Below are 22,563 nucleotides of genomic sequence, written 5' to 3'. Positions count from 1 at the left end.
AAAGTAAACAATAGAACACATGACTGACTATAGCAGAGAGAAAACACGGGACACAATGGTAGGGCTGGTGTCCAATAGGGAAAAGGTGTATTCATGAGGACGACAATACCAGCAAAACTAGTTTCCAAGTAACCATAGGAGGACTGACTCCAACAATTGGATCAGATGTACATTATTTTTCAATGGCCAACACAGAATGGAATTTTAGAAAGTCCTAGAGTTTTATTTCCCATAATTCCTATTAATATGTCAACGCACATTATTTTCCTCATTAGTCTTGACTTCTGTTTTCTTCTCCCATTATTCTCCTCCCTTTTTTCCTCCCCCAAAAAATCATCATTAATTGGTAACCAATAGTCCTTATATGTTTCCTCCTTATATTTTATTGGCTTTTCCTAATTCTATCTATTTTTCAAACATAACCATCACGTTCTTAATCCTAGGGGATGTTTTCCAGAGGGATGAGCAGGATTTCCTACTATCATTACTACCACACCCACGATTCCACCCACCTCTCAACTCACTCACTTACACTCCTATTTACACCCCCAGCCCAAAGTGAGGAGATCTACTGATTTTTCTTTATTTTGAATTTGCCTGATTGAAATTCAATCATTTTCTCTTTCTTATTGGCTCTTAAGAAAATGCAGTGATACAACCCCTGCTAAATATTTTGCTTAAGGGAAGCTGTTAAGAACTCTGCTATAGAAAACATCACCTATTTAAATCAAATAATATGTTTTTTTCTGAAAATATTTCCTATCCTGCCATGGTTTTTTTGGTGACCTATGAAATGTGTACCTGAAGTCTAACTAAATGAAAAAATCTTAAGAAAAGTAAGCATCAAAAAGGGCACAAGCCAGAGTAGCAGATTTTCTCTAGCAGAACCAAAAGAGAAAAAAATAAAGAAGTCTTACAGCAAAACCTAGTGGCAAAGAAGTTCATAGATTAAGAGGATGTCAGAAATTAATTTTCATATTGCATGTTCTCCTACATACTTAAAGTATATAATTTATCCATTTTAAACAGGAATACTATTTCTCCAGAAGATGAACTGACATCTCTTTGCCTCTGGTATTGTTACTTATTAAAAAATAATTGATATCCCTTATGTTCTAATGTTTATCAGATATCATCTAAATTATCTTAATAGATGGACTTAAAACAGGGAACCAGTCAACAGCAGAATGGTCCCTGCTCTTTCCCACCATGTGCCTCTCACCAAAGGGAAGAAGTAGGATATGATTTCTAGATTTTATTGTCAACACTTCCTACAAAAACAGACAAAGAGATTTCTGAGAATCTCAGAAAAGAGATTGTGCAGGAATTAACATGTCTCTTCTACACTGGTGTGGAGTCCATCAATATTATCAATTTAGCAGTCAGTATCTCTCTCTCAAATGCACACATATGCACACACACACCCTCTAATACAAAGGTTCATAAACAAATGTGGCTGCCCTGCACAGAGAGACACTTTCATTCCCATTCATGTGTATCTCCAAAGTTGCACATGCATAAATAGGAAAATGAGGAGTCTTCCTGAATTAACAGACTTTCTGTGAATAATCTACAGCTGCATATACACAAGCAGCAAACACACTAGAAATAGTCACTGATTAAACAACTGGGAAGATATGTTTTGAAGAAAACTAACCCAATAAAGAATACCAAATACCAAAATCAACTCAAAATGGATTAAAGAATTAAATATACATCCTGAAACAATAAAACTCCTTTAAAGAAAACATAGGGGAAACACTCCAGGAAGTAGGAGTGGGTACAGACTTCATGAATAGGACCCCAAAAGCACAAGCAACCAAATTTGGCTATTGCAGCACTCCTTACAATAGCCAAATGGGAAAAATAAACAAATGGGATTATATCAAACTAAAAACCTTCTGCACAGCAAAAGAAGCAATCAACAGAGTGAAAAAACAACCAACAGAGTGGGAGAAAATGTTTGCAAAATATACATCTGACAAAGAATTAATATCCAGAATATACAAGGAACTCAAACAACTTTACAACAACAACAAAAAATAACCCAATTAAAAAATGGGCAAAGGAGCTGAATAGGCTTCTCAAAGGATGATATGCAAATGGCCAACAGACACATGAAAAAATACTCAGCATTACTCGGCATCTGGGAAATGCAAATCAAAACCACTGTGAGATACCATCTCACTCTAATTAGGATGACTAATATCCAAAAGACTGAGAACGGTAAATGCTGGTGAGATTGGGGGAAAAAAGGAACTCTCATGCACTGTTGGTGGGACTGCAAAATGGTGCAGCCTTTATGGAAAATGGTATGGAGGTTCCTCAAACAATTGCAGATAGATCTACCATATGACCCAGCGATTCCACTGCTGGGAATATACCCAGAGGAAAGGAAATCATCAAGTGGAAGGTATACCTGTTCCCCAATATTTATCGCAGCACTCTTTACAATAGCCAAGAGTTGGAACCAGCCCACATGTCCATCATCCGATGAGTGGATGAAGAAACGGTGGTACATCTACACAATGGAATTCTACTCTGCTATAAAAAAGAATGAAATACTACCATTCGCAACAACATGGATGGACTTGGAGAAAATTATATTAAGTGAAACAAGTTAGGCACAGAAAAAGAAATACCACATGGTCTCACTTACTTGTGGGAGCTATAAATAAATAAATAAATATACAAACAAATAAAGGGTAGGGGGGGAGGAAGAAACAACAATCACAACAATTCCTTGATCGTGTTAAGACAAGTGAACAAATATGATGAAGTGGGGTGGGTGGGGAGAGAGGGAGGGGGGAAAGAGGAATGGGTAAAGGAACATGAAAATCAACTACAGCGTATATTAAGAAGTTAAAATTAAAAAAAAAAAAAAGAATAAGAGAGAAAGTCGGATGAACTTTTAAAGAGAGGATTGTACAGGTGAAAAAGTAGATAAGAGATGGTCAGAAAATATTTTACAATGTATTACAGATACAAGAGCTTGATCCCACAGCAGAAAGTTCTTCTCATTTGCCTAAAATACATTTGAACCATGGAGGGTATTTCCAGACTTACGCATCTTTTGGCCCTTCCTGAGAAAGATCAAAGACTTGCCGTGGGTTCAGGTACCACATGAACATCTGCAGGACTTTGGTTCCCTGTAAAAAAAAAAAAAAAAAATGACAATAATAGGAAGAAATTTCCCAATATGAACTGCTCATTTAAAAAATAAAAATAAATTCTTGAATCTAAAGTAATATCTAATTATAAGCAGTAAAAAGTAGTTAAAATCATGGGCTTTGGTCACAGCTATACATAGGTTGAATGTCCAGGTGAGATGTTTGTCTAACATGTGTAACTCTGGGCAAGTTTCTTAATTTCACTTAGCTCAGCACCCCCTCTCTTTAATACGGAGAAAAGAATGCCTACCTCCCAGACTTGTTGCAAAGATTAAATGCAATAATGGTTGAGCAGCACATCCCATCGCTTAACATGCCATAAGCACTTAATGAATAGTATCTGTTAGTTTTATCATCATTACTTAATGTATAAAAATCCATATAGGGAAGTTATTAGCCTACGTAATTTAACTTTAATTTTTATTTTACTGTACAGATTATTATTGTCTCTGAATAATATAAAAGATGAGGAGTATTAGCTAAGTATGATTTTATTGACATAATTTTTTCTAACTGAAGCAAGAATTTTACAGGCTCGAAGTTATAGCTTCCTTTGACGTTTTTCAGTCTCTATGTCTATATCAGTTTGTTTAAGCCAAACGTTTCTCTCTCCCATGAACATTTTTGGAGCATTATAAGTAACTCTGACATTCATAGAGATAAGCATTGTGGCAAACACAGGTAGTTTTGGGAATCATTTCTTAAAGCGGATTAAGTAAACAAGAAATTTTAAAAAGATCTTTCTATTAAGCAGTATCAAATGAGCTTTAAAATTGAGTAGGATGCCTCATTTTATCAACCACAGCAAATAATATTTAATCAGTTGAGCAGGGTTTGTTGCTTGCAACATTGTTCCTTTGGTAAATAACATGACTGCTCGTTCCTAAAATATTCCTAAATTTGTATATCTAATATGCTGTGTTTAAGAGTCATTCTAGTATAGTAGAAATAGCCTGAGGTTTGAGTCAGAACTTGGGTGTTCTAACTGGGTAATCATGAACATTTATAGTCCTGCAGCGATGCAGTATATAAAATAGAAGCGATGTCTACCTTCCAGGTGATTATGAGAATTAAATGAATCAGTAATAGTTACGTATCTAGCACAGTATGTGGCACAAAATAGACCTTTGTAAATGTTAAGTCCCTTTCTTTTTTGCTCCTTGTTAATCTATTCATTAAATTACACTTGAGGATGTGAGGGCTAAAGTGTAGTTTATAATTATCACACTGTTATGCCAGTTGTTACAGAGGCCAATACAGGTCTTTTGTTCCACATATCATCCAAACCTGTAATTTAAAAGTTCTGCTTTATCATGTGCTTGCTGTAATTTTAGGAATAACATTCTATCCTTAATTATTGTAACTAATCCTTTAGTTTCACCAAATGACATATTTGCTTCCTATCAAATTCAAACAGAGATAGATACATAACACCAACTAAATACCAGATCATTTTCTTTCTTCCCACGGTGGGCTTTACTATCAAGTGTATTCGGGCTTATCTCAAATAATTTTTTACGTTTTACAGGTAACACAAAAGTCATTTTAATGACAAACCAATTTATAAAACATTTCCAACTGACTTGCTAGAAAATTAATTTTTCAGTTTTAGATTCAGAGAGCAGTATGAATTGCTGGTGTTAATCACTCCTTTTACCTTTGCTGTGGCAGAGTGCACATCTTAATTTCAGCTTCTCCTATCCTGCATATAAGACTAGGTAATTAACCCTTTTCAAAACTTTTAAAAAGTATCAAGAGGCTGTTTTTTGACATGTTGTTTTTCTTAACCTAAAATTTCTCTAAAAGATTTGAGTGGCCATACAGTTTTGGTTTTGCTCATTTTCAATTTGCGTTAGTTGGAACATCTAATTATCTCAATTTACCCTTTGCAGGAAGGCGTATTAATTCAGCCTGGCAAGTTGTGCACTGCATACCTCTAAGAGGTACCATTTCCATTTCAGTCTATTGGAATAATCCCGCTCTGCCTGATTTGTGCAGGGATAACTTCAGTAGCCATGCATGGCTATCCTATCAGAGTTGACATTCAGGCATGATAGAATTACTTCTTTTAAAAAGTAATCTTCTTTTCAAAATATGATATTCATTAGGAAAAATGAGTGCTTTAATGAAAGCATTTTTAAAAATTAATCCTAGTGGGTGGAGAAAAAGGTCTGACTCACATGTTTTAAGTGAGTTCTATTAACTCTGCCATAACCTCTAGGATAAACTACTTTAGAGTTTTAATAGAGGTAATTTATTAAAGAGAACGGAATGGTTTGACAAACACTAATTCACCAGGATAAGGTTTATTTGTTTCTTTCTCAATGGCAGAATTAAATCTACTCAGTTATTCACACAACTGTCACTTACTAACATGTCTCAATATATGCCAAACAAAAAAGCTCTAACTTTTGTCCAAGAGTCTAATTTTCTCTAAATGAAAAAACAGCATACACATTAATCCCAATAAATGCATGCTGTTGTAGATATAATGCCTCATTGAGCACAGAACTTTTTTAGATATTATGAGATTGCGTATGCTTAAGGGGTAAAAAAATTATTTTTTACAGTTCCGGGTATTGGGGAGGGGATGCAACAGAAGAAAACAACTTCCCAGAAAGTTGGTAGATTATTCTAGAGGGAAATGAACAAGATTCACCCATTCACCTACTATGTGCCAGGCATAGTTTTAGGTGGAAGAATAGAGAGATGAACAAAACAGAGATAACCTTGCTCTCAAAAGGGAATTATATGCATTATTCATAAAAGAAAATAGAATAATGAATTGGGGGTGTGGAGAAGCCATTAAGAACAGGTCAGCTCAAACAGTACACCCATCTCCATCAAAGCACCTTAACTCTAGCGTGGGCTGAAACAGTCTGCCGTGTTACTAAGTCTTGGCTTCTATTGTGTAGGCGTTATCTAGATCAAGGAAGAACAACTGCCCAGACAATAAGACAGGCCTGTAGAAAATAAAAGCTAGTAGGAGGAAGAGCTTTAGAAATGGTTATTTCAAACTGGCTCCAAACAACCCCAAAGAAATAAGTCATTTATTCATTACATATGTATTAGGCTCCTATGCTGTGCCAGGTATACACTCAGAATCTGGTGGAAAGAGAACAATACAAAATAAATTCACTACAGATGGTAAGTGCCAAGTCAGAGATGCCTACTGAGAGGCATGAGTGTCCAGAGGAGATACTCTAAGCCCAAGTGTGGAGATGAAAGACATCCTAGGTGTGATATCTGAACTGTCTTGAAAGATGAGTGGAGTTAACCATCTCTTTCCATATGGATAGAGGAAGAAGTTTCAAGATTAGGGCACAAGAGGGGTGTGACAGCAACACATGCCACGGGGAAACCACACTCTGTTCAGTTTTATACACCATGAAGCAGAGAGTATTGGGAAACAAAATTGCTGAAGTGAATTGTAGACTCAATCATTTATGCTAAGGAGCGTCCGCTTTATTTTATAGGAAACAAGGAGACACTGACAAGGGACTTAATCAAGATAGTCAGTTTCTTAATCAAGACAGTCAAACTGACGTTGTTGATACATCACTATGGCTACAAACTATGGAGCTGGACATCCGCGTCCCGGACCTATCAAAGGCGCTTGGTTTAGGTCTTAGCTGCCCCCATACTCACTCCAATATTATGACTTGGAAAAAGGGACTTTCCACAGATTCACGGTTTGCTTGTTTTCACTCCACATGTTGAGGCTGACTTGACAAGATCTTGAGATTGGATTCTGACATGTGCCCCATCCACTGACCTCTGCCCTATTCCCTGCCCACTCTGCACCTTAGTAGGAGCCTTGATTCTTATCTCAATGTAGTGATTCTTGATGTATCCCCAGGTTGAAAAGTCACCAGCATTGCAAAAATTAATGCCTTCATTGAAATTGTTTGTCCAAGTATTTAGAAATAATTTGGGGACTCATATTTCTCATGGGAAGTTTTTAAATTCTTTTTGCCTTCCCTTTCTTCCCACCTTGGTGTGACTGGCCCCTGACTTAGAAAGGCCAGCCCTGGTCTAAGAAAGCCAGTTCTCAGAAGGTGGTGTGAACTCAGTCAGCATGAGCCTGCCCACCACCTGAATACCCCTGCCTCAGACCAGTCTCTTAATAAGGTCCCTGGAAGCTCTGATCCAGGGATCCGACTCCTGCCACCCTCTACCCTGGGATTACACACTGAGTGGTGTGAGGAGCCAGGGTCTGGACCCCAAAACTCTCAGGACTGGAGAGCTAGAATCATGCTAGTGGTCAGAACATCTGCTTAACCCTCAGTTTGTAATCTAGGTCACTAGAAGATAAAGTCGTGATAGAACATGGGGGAGAGAGTGTGAAAGCAGGCAACACTGAGAAAGAGGGGTCTCTTAAGACGCAGATCGAAAGATTCTGGTGAGTGAAAGGCAGTAAAGAAAAACAGTAAGTTTTGAGGTCAAAGCAGACAGAAATGTAAGAGAGGGGGCCTGCTTCTCTAGTCCTCAAAAGTTTCCACACTGAGGAGGGGACTGTGTTGGGGTAAACTCTATCTACCCCTCACTACTGCTTCTCACAGGAAGAGTCACTCAAAGTTGAAATTTTGTTCCCTGATTACAGTGCCTGTTTCCTCAAATAATTCAAATCCCAGCAGTAACAGCAGTGCTCCTAACCTCTACAGTCTGCAAAATACCCAGTGTCACCTCTGCCTTAGTGTTAAGAAAACAAAGATACAATTACGGCGAAGTTTAAGAAAAGAAATTTTAAAAGAAGGAATTGTTTAGAAGAAAGACATAGAAGAAGTCTTTGTATATGTTTATCCCAAGATATTCCTTCAAAACGTTGGAAATTTTCCTTATGTTTAAAATACTGTGAAGGGAAAAGCCACAGGTATTTTCCTTGCCACTAGATGGCACTATCATCTAGTTATTTACTTAAAGAACAGCTCACTAAGCAAGTTTTAAAAAAAAGTTTGAAGCCTAAGTTTCAAAGAAGGGAAGAGATGAGAGTGCTTTATATCTAAAAGCAAATTAATTAAATAAATTGCTAAAAAGGAGCTTATTAAAAAATTCAGGGGGTAGGCACCAAATCTCAGCACCCATCCCCTGAACCGCTGAAGCACAGTCTTCATTTTAACAGGATCCCCAAGCAAATTGTGTGCAGACTATATTCAATTATATTACTCCTCTGTTCAAAAACCAGAAGATTTTTAAAACTATGTTATTTTAAACAGCAAAATCCTAGTTTCCAATGCACAAATCCAAAATCTTCAGCTAAGTTTTTAAGACACTGTTCCATAGGCTTATTCTAATCTTTATCTAATCACATTTCCCAATAACTTAATATTCATGTTCCACTCACAGTACTGTCCTCAATATGAACAATTTTCAGAACATCTGTCCTTCTATTCATATAGTCTATTATACAATTATTTGTTTGCTATGTGCCATGTGTTAGAAATCATAGATTCAAAGGTACAGCCCTGGTGTTATGGAGTCTATATCCTAACAGAATAGACACATACAGAGCACTTACGTTGCAATTCACATAATACAGGTGTGTACCAAGGGCTGTGGGAGCACAGAGGAAAGGGTGATTAATTCTGAGAAATGGTTCAGAATGGCACTACTGAGCCTTGAAATACGAAGAGGAACTCGCCACAGCAGAGAGAAGAAAAAGGCATTCCTCCAGTCTTCTCTCCTCTGCATAATTAAGTAATGCCCATCTTCGATTTCAGCCACGTCCATTACACCATTTCCTTATCACTCTCACGTCATGGTTTGCCTCTGAAATTTCATGGCACTTGCACTCTGATCCACTCAATTTAGAACTCACATACGGTTAATGTCGCTTGAATTATATTCTTCCCATTTCCTCCTTTTGTTTCATTAACAAGATGTCCTTAGAAAATTCACTTAGGCTTCCTTGATCTGTTTTCTATATAGTGAAATAGGAAGCAACATTAGATAATCTCTGAAGTCCCTGTCATTAATAATTTATACAGAAATTGGAAAAGGAACCGGCTATCTCTCTACTGGACAGTCAGCTGCTTAAAGGCAGGGAAAACTTACAAGCTTCTGTGTGCCCTTGGGGGGGGGGAAGCTTAAAACAATTTAGTAAATGCATTTTATATATAGACTGCCATGATAAGATATTTTGTTGCTAATTAGTATGTGGTGTTCAGGTGGCCAAAATCACAGGGGCAATTACATTAGCTTCGCTCTGTTCCATAGTTCCCAACTGCATCACTAGCCCCTGACAGGCTACAGGGACCAGCCTAAGAAAGTTGATATGATTTCAGGGCAAACTGAACCTCACTCCAAAAAAACCCATTCCTAAGTCCTCCTCTAGTGACAGTCTCAGGATCACCATCATTACAATATGCAGAGCATCATTTAGCAACTCAAAAATACAGGATATATTGAAAATAAACTGTTTCTTTGCTTACAACACGTTTCTTTCCTGTGTTCTCCATAATGTCAATACAGATTTTTAACATAGCAAGTGATCAAGAAATTTAAAGAAAGAGAGGAAAGGAGGCATAATATTTCCTTTAAATAGTAAGCTCCCTTAAGAAAAACTTTAAATGTAATTAATACATTCTGGAAAATTACTAGTATCTTCAGTAATAAGAATATCATCGAGAACTATTGGGTCATCCTAATTATTGGACTCCCCTTCTCATACGGGGTGGCTAAAGAGTCTCAAAAGAGCAGTGTTACTTTAGGTATGCCTTTAAATGAACTTTTCTAAGTCTACTTCTTTATTCTCAAACGAGGTAAATATCCACTATGCTATCAAATTTCAGCAAGGACCAAATGGAATCTTTAGAAGCTGCTATTTTCTACAGCTTTGGTGGTATTTGTTAATGACCACTGTGACCGATGAGTCATTGTTCTCTCTCTGAGGACAGGGACAAAAGTAGTCGGGTCTTAATTATAACAGGAAGAAATAAAAATCAGTTGGTGAAGGGCTTCCTATCTACAAGAACTGAGAAACCCCGAGACACATTGACTAAGAGAAATTCTTGAATGACCTTTCTTGAAAATCCATATGGACTGTCAGTACTGCAGTTAGGACTTTGGAGTGCCTCTGCTACAGTCTTACATGGAAGTAGAGGGATAAGCCACCGAACCTCTGGATTCTGCCTAGCCCTGTGATGTGAAAGGCTGTCCCCTAATGAAGCAAAAGCAATCACGTCCCTGAGAAACTGGTTATCATCCAATGCTTGGGGTCCTAGTGGTGCTATTTTAATTGGTGTTGAGAATTGTGTTTTCGAGAAATCATGGAAACTTCTCTGTTAAACTCAAAAAATGACTTACCTGGTTTCCTCCACTCTTGGGGTTTACAAATACAAGCAAGGGTTTCATGAGAGGAGAAGAGATAGGTTTTATCACAAAAGGACGACCTTTGTTTTCCTGCTGAAAGAAGCAAGCAGCACCGTAAAGATACACATCAATGGCTTGAAAGGCAACCCCAAAGCAAAGGAAGTGGGAAACCACCACCCCCAAAAAACCCTACATCTTGTTCCACAGGGATAACTCTTAATGGACCTTCCACATAAAGCTTCAAAGAAAGTTTCTCAAGCCATAATTTTCTCCAGAGAATTAGGCCATGCTTTTGATTTTAAACTGTACATTCCAAGCATTCCAGAAATGTTAGCTCTTATCTCCATCCTCATCATCTTTAGGATAACATTTCCAGCAAGTACAGTTTAGGTTTGTTATTGTTGTTAAAGGAAAGAAAGAATTCTAGTGTGGTCAAGTGCAGTGAAGGAGACAGAGTGGGAGGAGACACGTCAGAGGAACAAGCTTGCGCCAGACGATGTGGGACAGAGGAGGCTACGGACGGGAAGTTGTATTTGTTTGGAACATAACTCTGAAACGCTTACTTCAGTTCCTTTTTTACTGGCTTTTCTTTTAAAGCTCGTTCTCTTCTTCTTCCGATTGGAAGCCTTCAGGGAGTTCTGTAGGGAAAGAAGGGAACACCTGAGCTGAGAGGCAGACGGCCCGAGAGTCTCCCATGCAGAACCGTGTAGGAGATGAGGGCAGCACATGCTGTTCGATGCATGCTTCTCATGCTTTGACACTTCCAAGCCACTGCTCATGGGTAAGCCACAGACAGAAATCAGTCCAGTGCTTCAGAGTGAGCGACTGAGTCCCCACCACACGGAGGGGCAGGGAGTTAGAACCCCCAGAGGCTCTCATGGACTCACATAACAACACATGTTATACCTGCCAACCCTCCCAGTAAAAATGGAAGAATCCCAAATTCTCTGAGGGGCTCCAGTCTCCCGCCCAACCAGGTCCGTCTCCCGCCCAACCAAGTTCAAGTTCATCTCCTCGTATGGAGAACACCTATGTGGAAATGTAAAAAAGGAGGCCGTTTTTCATGTTTTTTCTTTTTTTTTTTTTCTGTTCGCTGTTAACTTTTTTCTGTAATCTGTTCTAGCAATAGTCATAAAATAACTCTTGACCCTAGTAGAAATGTATGATCCATCTATCTACCATCACTCTTTCTTTCCAATAAATTTTTTAAATTTTTATTTATTTTTAATTGACACATAATGGCTTGCACATCTCTGTGGGGTACAGCATTGAATATGAATCCTATCAGATCATCTGACTTTTTAAATGATGTCTGACTTTTTAAATGCAGAGAGGACTCCCCTTAAGTTACTTATAATAGTGGGGTGGCAGTCACTGTTCTTTCTCTGTCTAAAAACTTATTGGTTTAAAAAAATCTTCCCTCCCCTGGTAGCCTTGACTTTTTCTTCTCATAGAAGTGCCTCAGACTTGTTAACATTCAATAACCCCCAAATTTACTTTCCCTGTCTTTTGCATTCCAGGGATTTTTATAGACCACAACTTTGTGATTACTTCAACTAATCATTTACTCATATTTGACATAGATGCTTTCAGAAGAACCTCACAGAGAATAGTCACAACTCACTGGTTGAAGACAGGCAAAAACAGATTTAATTAGTGAAGAGTCGATAATTAATTAGACTGCCATCTTTACAAAGGAAAAATATCATCAAACACATGGTAGATGTTTAATAAAATGTTGAAAGCCTAAAATGCAGAAGTCTTAACTTAAAAGATTATGTAAGTAGGGTCGAGCCCGTGGCGCGCTCGGGAGAGTGCGGTGCTAGGAGCGCAGCGACACTCCCGCCACGGGTTCAGATCCTATATGGGAATGGCCAAAGTGCACTCACTGGCTGAGTGCCGGTCACGAAAAAAAAAAAGACACAAAAAAAAAGCTTATGTAAGTATACACACATGCATTGTTCAAGCAGTTAAAGGTTTTCAAACAACTTGAAGAAATTTAGATACCCATTCTTCTACTTTTTAGAGTATTCTTTTTTTCTTAGAGCATTCAAAATAAACTCTAGTCTGAGTATGTATATTCATACACCCAAATTAGCAAAATCCAAACTAGCTTTTATTTTACTTTGACTTGGATTTGGAAAAAAATAAGTTGATTTGTGACCGGTGTTCACTAAGGATGAGAGACCTTAAGTCCCAAAACACCACTGTATGTCCTAAGGTTTTCTTTCCCCATCAGATTAAAAGAAAGTATCTTCAGCATCTCACAGTCTCACCAGAAAAGAAAGATCCAGGAACTCAGGGGTGTTCTAAACTCCACATAATTTTTCATCATTCACTTTTGACTATACTCCCCTGAAAATAGATCTCCAAGTTTCTAAATTCCTGGTTAAATGGATTTTTAATCATGTCCTTCTTTGGGGGAAATATTATATTATGAAAGTATTTGCTACCTGTTGATAAATCTCAGTTTGTTTAAGAGGGAAGAAAAATGATTTAGAAGCTTTAAAAGTTAAATCTGCCAAATGATCCAAGAAGAACGCTGGAAACTAGGCTGGCACAGTGGTATCTATTTGGTTTCAATTAATGAGGCTCTAAGTGGTTCTCCACCAACACTGCACATTAGCATCACCCAGAGAGCTTTAAAAAAAAATGCTCTTACCTGGGTCCCATCAAATTTTCTTATTTAATCTGCTTGGGGTGAAGCCCAGGCCAGGATATTTTTTAAAAGCACCCCAGGCAATTCTATCATGTAGCCACGGCTGAGAATCTCTGCTTGAAGTACAAAGAGCAAAGTAAGGAGTCATAGAGACCACGTAAAGCAGAAGGGCAGTACAGGAAGGAGCAGGAGTCTGACTGGGCGCGGATTCTGGATCTCCCTGTTACTAGATCTGTGTCCTTGGCCAAGTCAGTCAAACTTCTGAAATAACAGTTTCTTCATTTGAAAATGAAGGTGAGAATACCTACCTCCCAGGACAGTTGTGAAGTTTAAATGAGAAAAGGTCATTTGAAGCAGTTATCCTGGTATCCATCCCATGATAAGCACTTCAGTAAGTGTCAGTTGCCTCATTCACAGCTGTATAGTCCCAGCACCTAGCACAAATGCTTGGCACACAGGATTCACTCATCATGGTTGAAGTAATGAATAAATGTGGTTATAATTCATAACACTTACTGAGCCTCCCCTGACTTTGGAAAAGATCCTTAGGAAGTGAATGCTTGTCTCCTGACATCTTTGGAGTTTCCACTCAGTTACTGCCAAGAACAATATAGGATGCCAAGTGCTTGCAGGAACACACTATGGACCTTGGTTCTCGACAGGACCCAACAATTAAACTCCAAGAGATAGGCCTAATGAGTTAGGCTGAAATTGTTTTCTAAACTTGTCTTATCACAGAACTCACAGTATTTCAGGTGATTTTGACGATCAAGCATGTTTGGGGAACATAGAGTTAGAAAAACACACCAGAATAGGGCTTGATGTCTGAAAACAGAGCAGGCAAGGAACTTCACTCTAACAGGAAACAGACAAACAAAACAGCCTTTGTAGCAAATACAAGTGCTTCTGAGCCTCACGGAGCCAAAGGCATCTGAGGCCTCGTACATTTCACAGAACAAGAACGGGGCAAAGACCAAGCACAGTGGTTGACTTACAGTACCTGGACGCTTCTATGTGAGCTCTGAGTGAGCTTACAGCCCTACGGACAGTCAAACAGCAAAAGATAAGTAGTATGGAATTTCATAGCACACCTAACAATTCCCGAGCCTGCATTCTATTAATGCGTGAATAGGTATCTCTGTCTGAATGTATAACTTCATTTAGAAGGCAGCATAATTCAGTGAGGAACAGATGGATGTGAAAGCAGATTTGGGATGTGTTTTGGCCATGACAAGGTAAGTCACCTACTCTCTCGAATATATGGTATCTCTTACCCTGCCTGGGTCAGAATTGTTGGGAGAGTTGAACAAAATGGCATACTTTTCAAGAATGTAAAAATTATGCCAAGAAGTTACTGTGTAGAACTGTTGGTGATATATTCAGGAAACCTTTAATACCTGCCCTATGTTCCAAAACAAAGCATCTCTGTTCTATAAAGGGCAGTGAACTCAGTGACACAAAGGTTTTACTTTGCAAGATCAACACTATTAAAACAGTGAAATGTTGTACCCTCGTATGGATTTTTGCATTCTTCTGATTCCAACAGCGGTCACCCTTTATACAAGATAAAGGCTTTGTGTTTTCTTGTACCGGGTATTAGGGCAATCTTACCTTGCACAGAAATAATCCTACCCACAAAATCCTTATTATAGTTATGGCTCCTTCCTGGGCTGTTAATAAATACTTATGGGTGAATCATTCAACTGTGGATGAAAACTAATTACCTCTTATTACTCTTCAGGGATTTTCCCAGATTACGGGATCACAAATGACTGGTTAAAATAACAGAGCTAAAGAGAAGATAGATCATTTCTTTGTGCCAAATGAAGTCTTCCCCCCTCATATCCTGGACAGAACTGTGATAGATAACAAGAGAGAGGGCCATGGTCTCTGTGTGTTAAAGAGCATTCTCACTTTTCCCTGTGTCAGCTGCACCACCAGAAGTTCTGAGGATGGGCAGGCAGAAGAATAAAAGAAATTCATTCCAAAGTTAAAAACGGAGTCTCAACAGCTCCAAACAGGCTTTCTGACTAATCACAAGTATTAATTAAATGTTTAGAGTTCACCAAAGGAAATGGGTTGGACAATTTTAGGGAGATTGTTGGTCATTGCATGAAATTAGCTATTATATTTCACAGGTCCCCAGCATTTTAAGATTATCCAATCATAAGACAAAAAAAAGACTAGCATGAAGAAAGCCCATACAGGGCTAGAAAGGAGTGAATGCAACATTATTTATAAGTAGAAACATTAGAAACAATATAAATATCACTAGAGAGATGGATAAATAAACTGTGATATATCCACAGTATGGGGATATAGATAGAGCAGTTTAAGAAATGAGTTAAGTTTACATGTACTAATATAGGCTTTTTCCCAAGATTACTTTTTTTTTTTTAAACTGGGAAAGGTAAGTTTTAAAGCATTTTGTGTAGAATGATGTCATTTATTAAAAACACACAGCTCTACACTCAAAATGTTTCTATATCTTTTCTATAAGTATATTTAAATGCACTTAAATGCATAGTAAAAACTCTGTATGGATATATAATTGAAGAGAAAGAAGAGATGCTAATAATTTTAAATGTTGGTGAAAGGGGACTTTTTTTATCTGAAAAGTTTGATTTTTTACCAGGAGAATATTTATATATTACTCATGTTATTACAAACTAAACAATAAACTAAAAGGCTGAATACTGTCATTCTTTCAAAAAAACCAGATTCTTCCAACTCAGTACTATGAATTCACTTTGGACTCTATTGGGAAATGGGATGGAGTACTCATTTTGTATTCTTTCTGGAAGACTCTAGAAACCCTTTGAAATTAATGGAAAAGTTACAAGGCAGTGACAGTTTGAAAAAGTCAGTGCATCAAGTGCAAAATATTTTTTCAAGATGTGACTTGTCTCGTGACACATAACTTCTGAGAAAGCTCTTTCACTCTGGTCTTCTACAATTTGACCCCACAAAAAATTCATATAACACAGGTCTCTCGCCCCATCAACACCAAATATGTGCACTGGTATTTGAACATCTTTAACTTGCTTATCCAATCAAAATATTCTTCTCTAGTATTTTCAGTCCAAAGGAGAAACACTGACAGCTGCAACTTTAAATATAACTTGGACTTCAAATATGTCAATAGATTCAGGCTTGACCCTCAAAATTTGATTTTCTTTTTATCTGAATTACTTTAAATCATCTAACATCCACCTTCTTTTTTAAATAATTTTTAATTAATTATAGGAATTCTTTTAATAATTTGGTGATGGAACCCAGCCAATCTTCCAGGCAGCCCTCATTCCCCTTAGCATCAAGGTTTCACCCAGATCCCAATTTCACAGCTCTCACGGAGCAATTACCCACTCAAAGCCAGCCATCTTTTAATGGAGAAGGAAAAGATGCAGTTTAATTGCACGTCTTTACAAACCACTTTTCCTGACTCCTCCTCTCTAGAGTCACTTGTTGAGACATAAATGTCCCAAATGAAGCTGACTTTATTTGATGACCCATCTTAACTGTTGTTCTCGGTATGTCCTATTACCTTGAACTGTCCTTCCCAGTGACAATACCCACGTCCTTCAGGGCCAAGCACAAGTGGCATACTTCCCACTTGGCCTACACTCATCTCCACTGCTGAAGTTGCTCGGTCCTGCTTTATATTTCCACTGTGTTTCTACTGTGTTTACGTGGCGCTGACCACTCTCTGCCTTACACGTACAAGCCCCTCACTAACCATGGCTGACTCAACTGTCATATCTGGACCCTTCCTCCTACCATCCTATAGGTGTTTCTCCCAAAGATGCACATTGACCAGGAAGGTAAACCTTCCAAGACAGCAAAGGCCCCTCTTTTATTAAGGATTTGCATATGGCTGAATCCCTCTTTCAGAATCCACAGTCTCCCCAGTGATTTTGATAGGCAAATCTATGTTCCTCACTAGGGAGTAGACTCTTTATGGAAGCAGATCACTTCTGATTCATCTTTGACCCTCCTACAACATACAAGAGTACTTCGAAAATTTCATGGAAAAATAGGATAGATAATACAAATCTTTCTGTGAGCTTTTTGAAGTACTCTCATACAAAAGCATTTTTGGATAAATGTTTACTTGACTCAATTAAGAATATCTTCTCCTGAATCATTTATTTTTTGAAGCAGTGTTGACAGAATACAGAACTATACATAGGTGCATAGAAATATATATAAAAATCCTCAAAGTTCTGAAAACGTTTTAGTCTGCTATTCTCCATATACCTTCCAAATTCTTTTTTTTAAAATCACTTCCTAATGTCTCAAATGCATTCTCTAATATTACTACCTCCAAGTCACCGCTAGCAGCTTCCTACCCATACGGTCATTCTACCAACTACAGTTTTGACTGTCATTCATGATTTGATCACAAACACAAGAACCAACCTTTTCTCAACCTCTGTTGTTTTTTTAATGTCTTTAAAATTTAACATTGATGGCAGAAGAGTTTAAAAGAAGAGTTTAAGTTGTTCAATATTACATAAATTAATAAGTGGCAAAGCAAAGTTTTGGGCTCAAAATCCAGAGAGCTCTTAACCAATACTATATTGCCCCTCCCAAGTTCACCATACACCAGCTTGTAAATAGAATATAATTCATTGATTAACTTGCTCGATGGCTTTGGAGCCCACAAGAGGAGAGACTACAAATTTTTTTTTAATATCTGATTCAGCAAGGCTTGCTATAATAAAACAGGGAGACAGTATGGCATATCATCAAGAGCTTGGTTTCCAGAATCAGAATTTCTGGGTTCAAACCCTATCTCAAACTATTTAGTAACTATATGGCTCTGGGTCATTTATTTGACTTCTCTGTGTCTCACTTTCCTCTGCTGCAAAGTCGGAATAATAAGATACCTGCTCATAGGGCACTAAGGTGGTAAAATGAGATACTGAATCAAAATACTTAAAATATTTCTTAACACATATAAAGCATCTGATAAATGTTAGCTCTCCTTATTCTTATTATTACAGTGCCCTGAATCACAGAAGACACTAAAAACGTGCATTTTCAATAATGAATTTAAACTTTAAATTTAAACATCCAGACTGTTAACTTTAAATACCATCTCCCATTAAAAGTAAGCAAGACTCATTAGAGAAATGACTGATTCCAGGTATGGACAGGAAATGCACAAATGATCCTGGGACATGAACATGTTATGTGTGTTTAAAGCTATCAAAAACCTCATGGCTTATGACAGATGGAGCCACCTGGAAGGGGTCCCAACTGGTCAAAGATGGAACGATATGAACATAAGAAGAATAATGGTCACAATAGTTTGAAACACATCACATATATATAAATAATAATTATGTAATTTCATAATGATACTCTCCAAAAAACAACCACCACCACTCCAATTCTTAGCCACCTTTATAAAGGTAGCTAAAGCATCAGCTTGTTATTTCTGAAAATTTACAAATAAAGGAAAATACTCAAACATTTGTCATGTATTAGTTGATGATAAGAGAAAAGTTCTTTTCATAGAAAAATCATAACTAAAAAGTGAAAAAGAGTAAAAGCTGGAAAACTACCCTTTGGCAACTCCTAATGAAATAACAGATTACAGTAATAATCCTTAATGGATCACACAGTAGGAGAAAGGCTGATGGAGAACGTCACGATAGATGGATTAGGATGATGGTTCCTGAACTCACAATAAAATAGAAATACGCAGCACCACCCAGGAGTCCTTTTGCCAAAAAAATTAAACCTCAATTTAATTGAGTCTCTATATCTAAATATTAGTTTTCAAGAACTGTGGGCAATAAGGGAAATCATTTTAAAACACAATAAGTATACAATCAGCCAAAATCAAAATATGGGAAGTTCTACAGGTAAAGTGACCCAATGTACTCAACAAATAAATGGCATGAAAATTAAGACAGGGTATCATCATAAATTTAAAAAGACTTAAAGAGATATGTCAACAAAAGGTAGCTGTAAACTTTGAATCCTGATTTGAGAAACTTGGCTATAAAAAAGATATATTTGAGACAATCAGAAAAAAATTTAAGGAATTATTAATTTTCATGGGTGAGAGAGATAATGGTTTGTGATTACCTTTTTTAAATGTCATTATCTTTTAGAGAAGCAAAATGAAGCACTTGTAGATTAAGTGATAATGCTAAGATTTGCTCCTTTAAAATAGTCTAGCAAAAGTAAAAAGGGAGAAAGGGGCTTCCACTTCCAGGAAGATGGAGTAGATGAGGTGGGGCCAGAGGAAAAATGGACATGGCTATGAGAAGGTGACATGAGGGGTCATTGTGGGGATGGAACTGTTCTGTATCTTGACTGAATCAATGTCAATATCCTGGTTGTGATATTGTAAACTGCAAGATATGACCACAAGGAGAAACTCTGCAGAGGGTTCAAGGTATTCCTCTGTATTATTTCTTATAGCTGCTTCTGAATCTCAAAATTAAAACTTTAATTAATAAAAAGAAAAAGAAAATATAGTGTGGAAGGGGAGAGATGAAACAAGCATGTCAGAAAAGTTGATGGTTATAGAAGAGTTCATCATAATTATTTCTCTTTCTTCATTTACTTGAAAATTCCATCATAAAAAAATTATTTTATTTTATGTTTGCCGGTTTATTACAAAGGATATTGAAAGGATACAGACAAAGAGATGCACAGGACAGGCGCGGGGGAGCTTCCATGCCCTCCCCAGACACGCCACCCTGCAGGAACCTTCATGTGATCAGCCATCTGGGAGCTCTCCAAACCTTTCACTCTTGGGTTTCAGTGGAAGCTTCATTACATGGACAAGACTGAAGCATGGACAACCATGTAGAAACGTTGGACAAAAAGGGTCTGATCTGACACCAACAGACTGGGTGGGGAAACGGGGCAAGACTAGTCTGTTCAGGTTCTTGGCGTCTGTGCAGCATTCCCTCCTCCTGGGCATGAGTTAGCTAGCACCCTCCTGAAATGGGGGTCTTATCACCTACAATCAGCTAAGGTAGGTCAGGAAATTTCCTGCCTTGGGGAGAAAAAGGAGCGGGTAAAACAAAGGCAGGAAAAGGCCAGAGAGTAGCATGAGCCAGGAACCATAGCTGAACGCCAGAATATAAACATCATAATGTCACACCATCCAAATGGGTCTTACCATCTCCACTGTTATGGACAGAAGACAGAGCCCACAAAGAGGGAATGACAATTCATATCTCAGAGGACGGAATACCAGTCACTGATTCACCCCCAAAAAAGTTCTTTTAAAGTTTAGAAAAATAAACTTAATTTTCCTGCAAAATGTTATCATCATCTGATTTTCCTAACTGGTCTATCTTCAGTCTTTCAAAATCCCATATCACTAAGTCATCCTACACACTCACGCTAGTGGTTTCCTTCTAAAATACTATATCTACACTATCATTCTTTAGCCTAAAAGGAAACACACTACTTCAGGATAAAGTTCACACGTATCAAAAACCCCTCCATGCTCAGGCCTGAGCAACCTCATAGAACCGTCCACATAAACCCCTACTTCAGCCAAAATATCTCATAGTCTCATAAATATATGAGGGTACTTCAAAAAATTCATGGAAAAATGGAATTAAAAGACAATATGAATTTTTCCATGAACTTTCTGAAGACCCCTCGTATTTTTGGACACAGCTTCCTTGCTTATGCCATTTTCCTGCCTGCTTCTCCCTTTCTACTCCACGATCTAAATCCCACCCATCTTTAAAAAGCAGAATAAAACCCACCACCTTCATGACGTTCCCCTCGATCTCTCCTTAAGATAACTACAAGGCTCTTCAGAGCAAGGACCACGTATCACATCACAATGTCCAGTAGCCTTCCTGATATCATCTGGGTTTTCAATAAAAGGGTGTTGATTTAACCGAATGAGTATGTAATAAGATTCCTGAATTTTAGGAAAAAAGATAAAAACAAAGAAGTGGAAATGTTAAAGAGATTTAAAAATAAAAATTGGAATTTAGTACACTTGAATTTCAGACAGCAGAACTATACTTAATTGCTTTTTCACCTTGGGCAACTCATTTAATGTATTTTGGCATTTGGTTCTAAAATATGAAATATCGGACTCCACTTCATAAACGTGTAGATACTACACTTGCCTCTGGAAAAAAAATCTCGCAAGGACTTCCACGGATTGTAACTTGGAAAGGTTATTTCTAAACATTACTTATCAATGGAGGCTAAACTTTATATAAAACACACAAAACAAAAACAGTATCCCTGATCCACCGGTTTTTAAATAAAACTGAATCAATGAGAATAAACTGCATGGTGACTTTGGAGACCAGAGGAAGGAGGACCACAGCATCCTTTAAGGATATTGCATTTGATAAGACTTCCTAAAGTATCTGCACCCAGAGGGTGGGGGAGGAGGAATACAACCTCTCTCCCTGCAGCATTAAAAGTTTGCCATCCCCGAAACTTGGAGCTGTCTAAGCTGTATAGTACAAAGATAGAAACATTTTCCATCAAAGATTATGATCTCGTCGAGAAACCACATTGCTTTCCCAGAAAACTGAGGCAGAAACTCACTAGGACAGGAAGTACATTAAGGAGATAATACGGAATGAGATTAGATATTAAGAGAATAAATTCTACTTTGCCTGAAGAAAAGAGTGTTGCTCTCTAAACAGACCTAGTGTATTTAAAAAGGTTGCCTTGAGGACTTGAAATGGCAATAACCTTAGCCAAGCCGCGAAGCCTGCAATTTGCCCTCACAGTGACCCTCTGGGAATGCCCAGGCTGGAAGAGAAGACAGCTGTATAAGAATCAGCTGTACCCACCACTAGTACTCAATGAAACTCGGATGAGCTCCTCTCAAAGAGAATATCATAAGCACATAAATAAATACTCTGGAACTCTGATTTCATTAGGACGGGGAGGCTGGTTCTGTGAAATAGCCCTGCCCGGTAGAGGGACAGGCCAATGGGATGAGCTGTGGCAGCTAAGCATGGACCTTGGGGATGAGTGAGCAGAGGTCATAGGAACCCAAAGCCTAGTCAGGGGAAGAAAAGCAAGAAGCAGCAGTTAATTTTTCTCTGCACCAGCCCAGCAGCACCAGGGTCCTGGCAGTTACCTGCGGTTTCTTCACCTTAATGATCCATGTGGGCGGGACAATAACAGCAGCATGAGCCCCCAGGGAGCAGGGTTCTTCAATGTGATGCAGCATGAAGCAGGTCACCTTATTGTGAAACTGCAGAGAAAAAGAGGCCAGTAAACAACTCTGGGCAATGGGTAATGCTGCAAGAAGTAGGAGTAAGTACACATGCACACACTCGTGCATGCACCAACACACACGTGCATGCACACGCTTCTCATCACTGCCCATCCAGCCCCAGGAACTTAGAGACCAGATTTCGAATTTATTCCAGTTTACAAACTTTTAACAATTGATAACAA

General features: G+C 38.1%; 1 protein-coding gene across 2 annotated transcripts in view; it reads right to left on the bottom strand.

Annotated features, from left to right (window-relative positions):
- Nucleotides 1–22,563, bottom strand: part of DGKI (diacylglycerol kinase iota) — a 436,008-nt gene that overhangs the window by 205,525 nt on the left and 207,920 nt on the right. For both annotated transcript variants that reach the window (XM_063099453.1, XM_063099454.1), the window contains exons 8-11: nt 22,241–22,357; nt 11,045–11,119; nt 10,476–10,574; nt 3,067–3,149 (exon numbers count right to left, since the gene is read on the bottom strand). In XM_063099453.1, the coding sequence (XP_062955523.1) occupies nt 3,067–3,149; nt 10,476–10,574; nt 11,045–11,119; nt 22,241–22,357 (374 nt within the window). The remainder of the gene's footprint in view (nt 1–3,066; nt 3,150–10,475; nt 10,575–11,044; nt 11,120–22,240; nt 22,358–22,563) is intronic.

The sequence above is a fragment of the Cynocephalus volans genome, chromosome 6 (genome assembly GCF_027409185.1).
Source record: "Cynocephalus volans isolate mCynVol1 chromosome 6, mCynVol1.pri, whole genome shotgun sequence".
NCBI classification, from domain to species: domain Eukaryota; kingdom Metazoa; phylum Chordata; class Mammalia; order Dermoptera; family Cynocephalidae; genus Cynocephalus; species Cynocephalus volans.
This window is presented reverse-complemented; position numbering and strand designations above follow the sequence as displayed.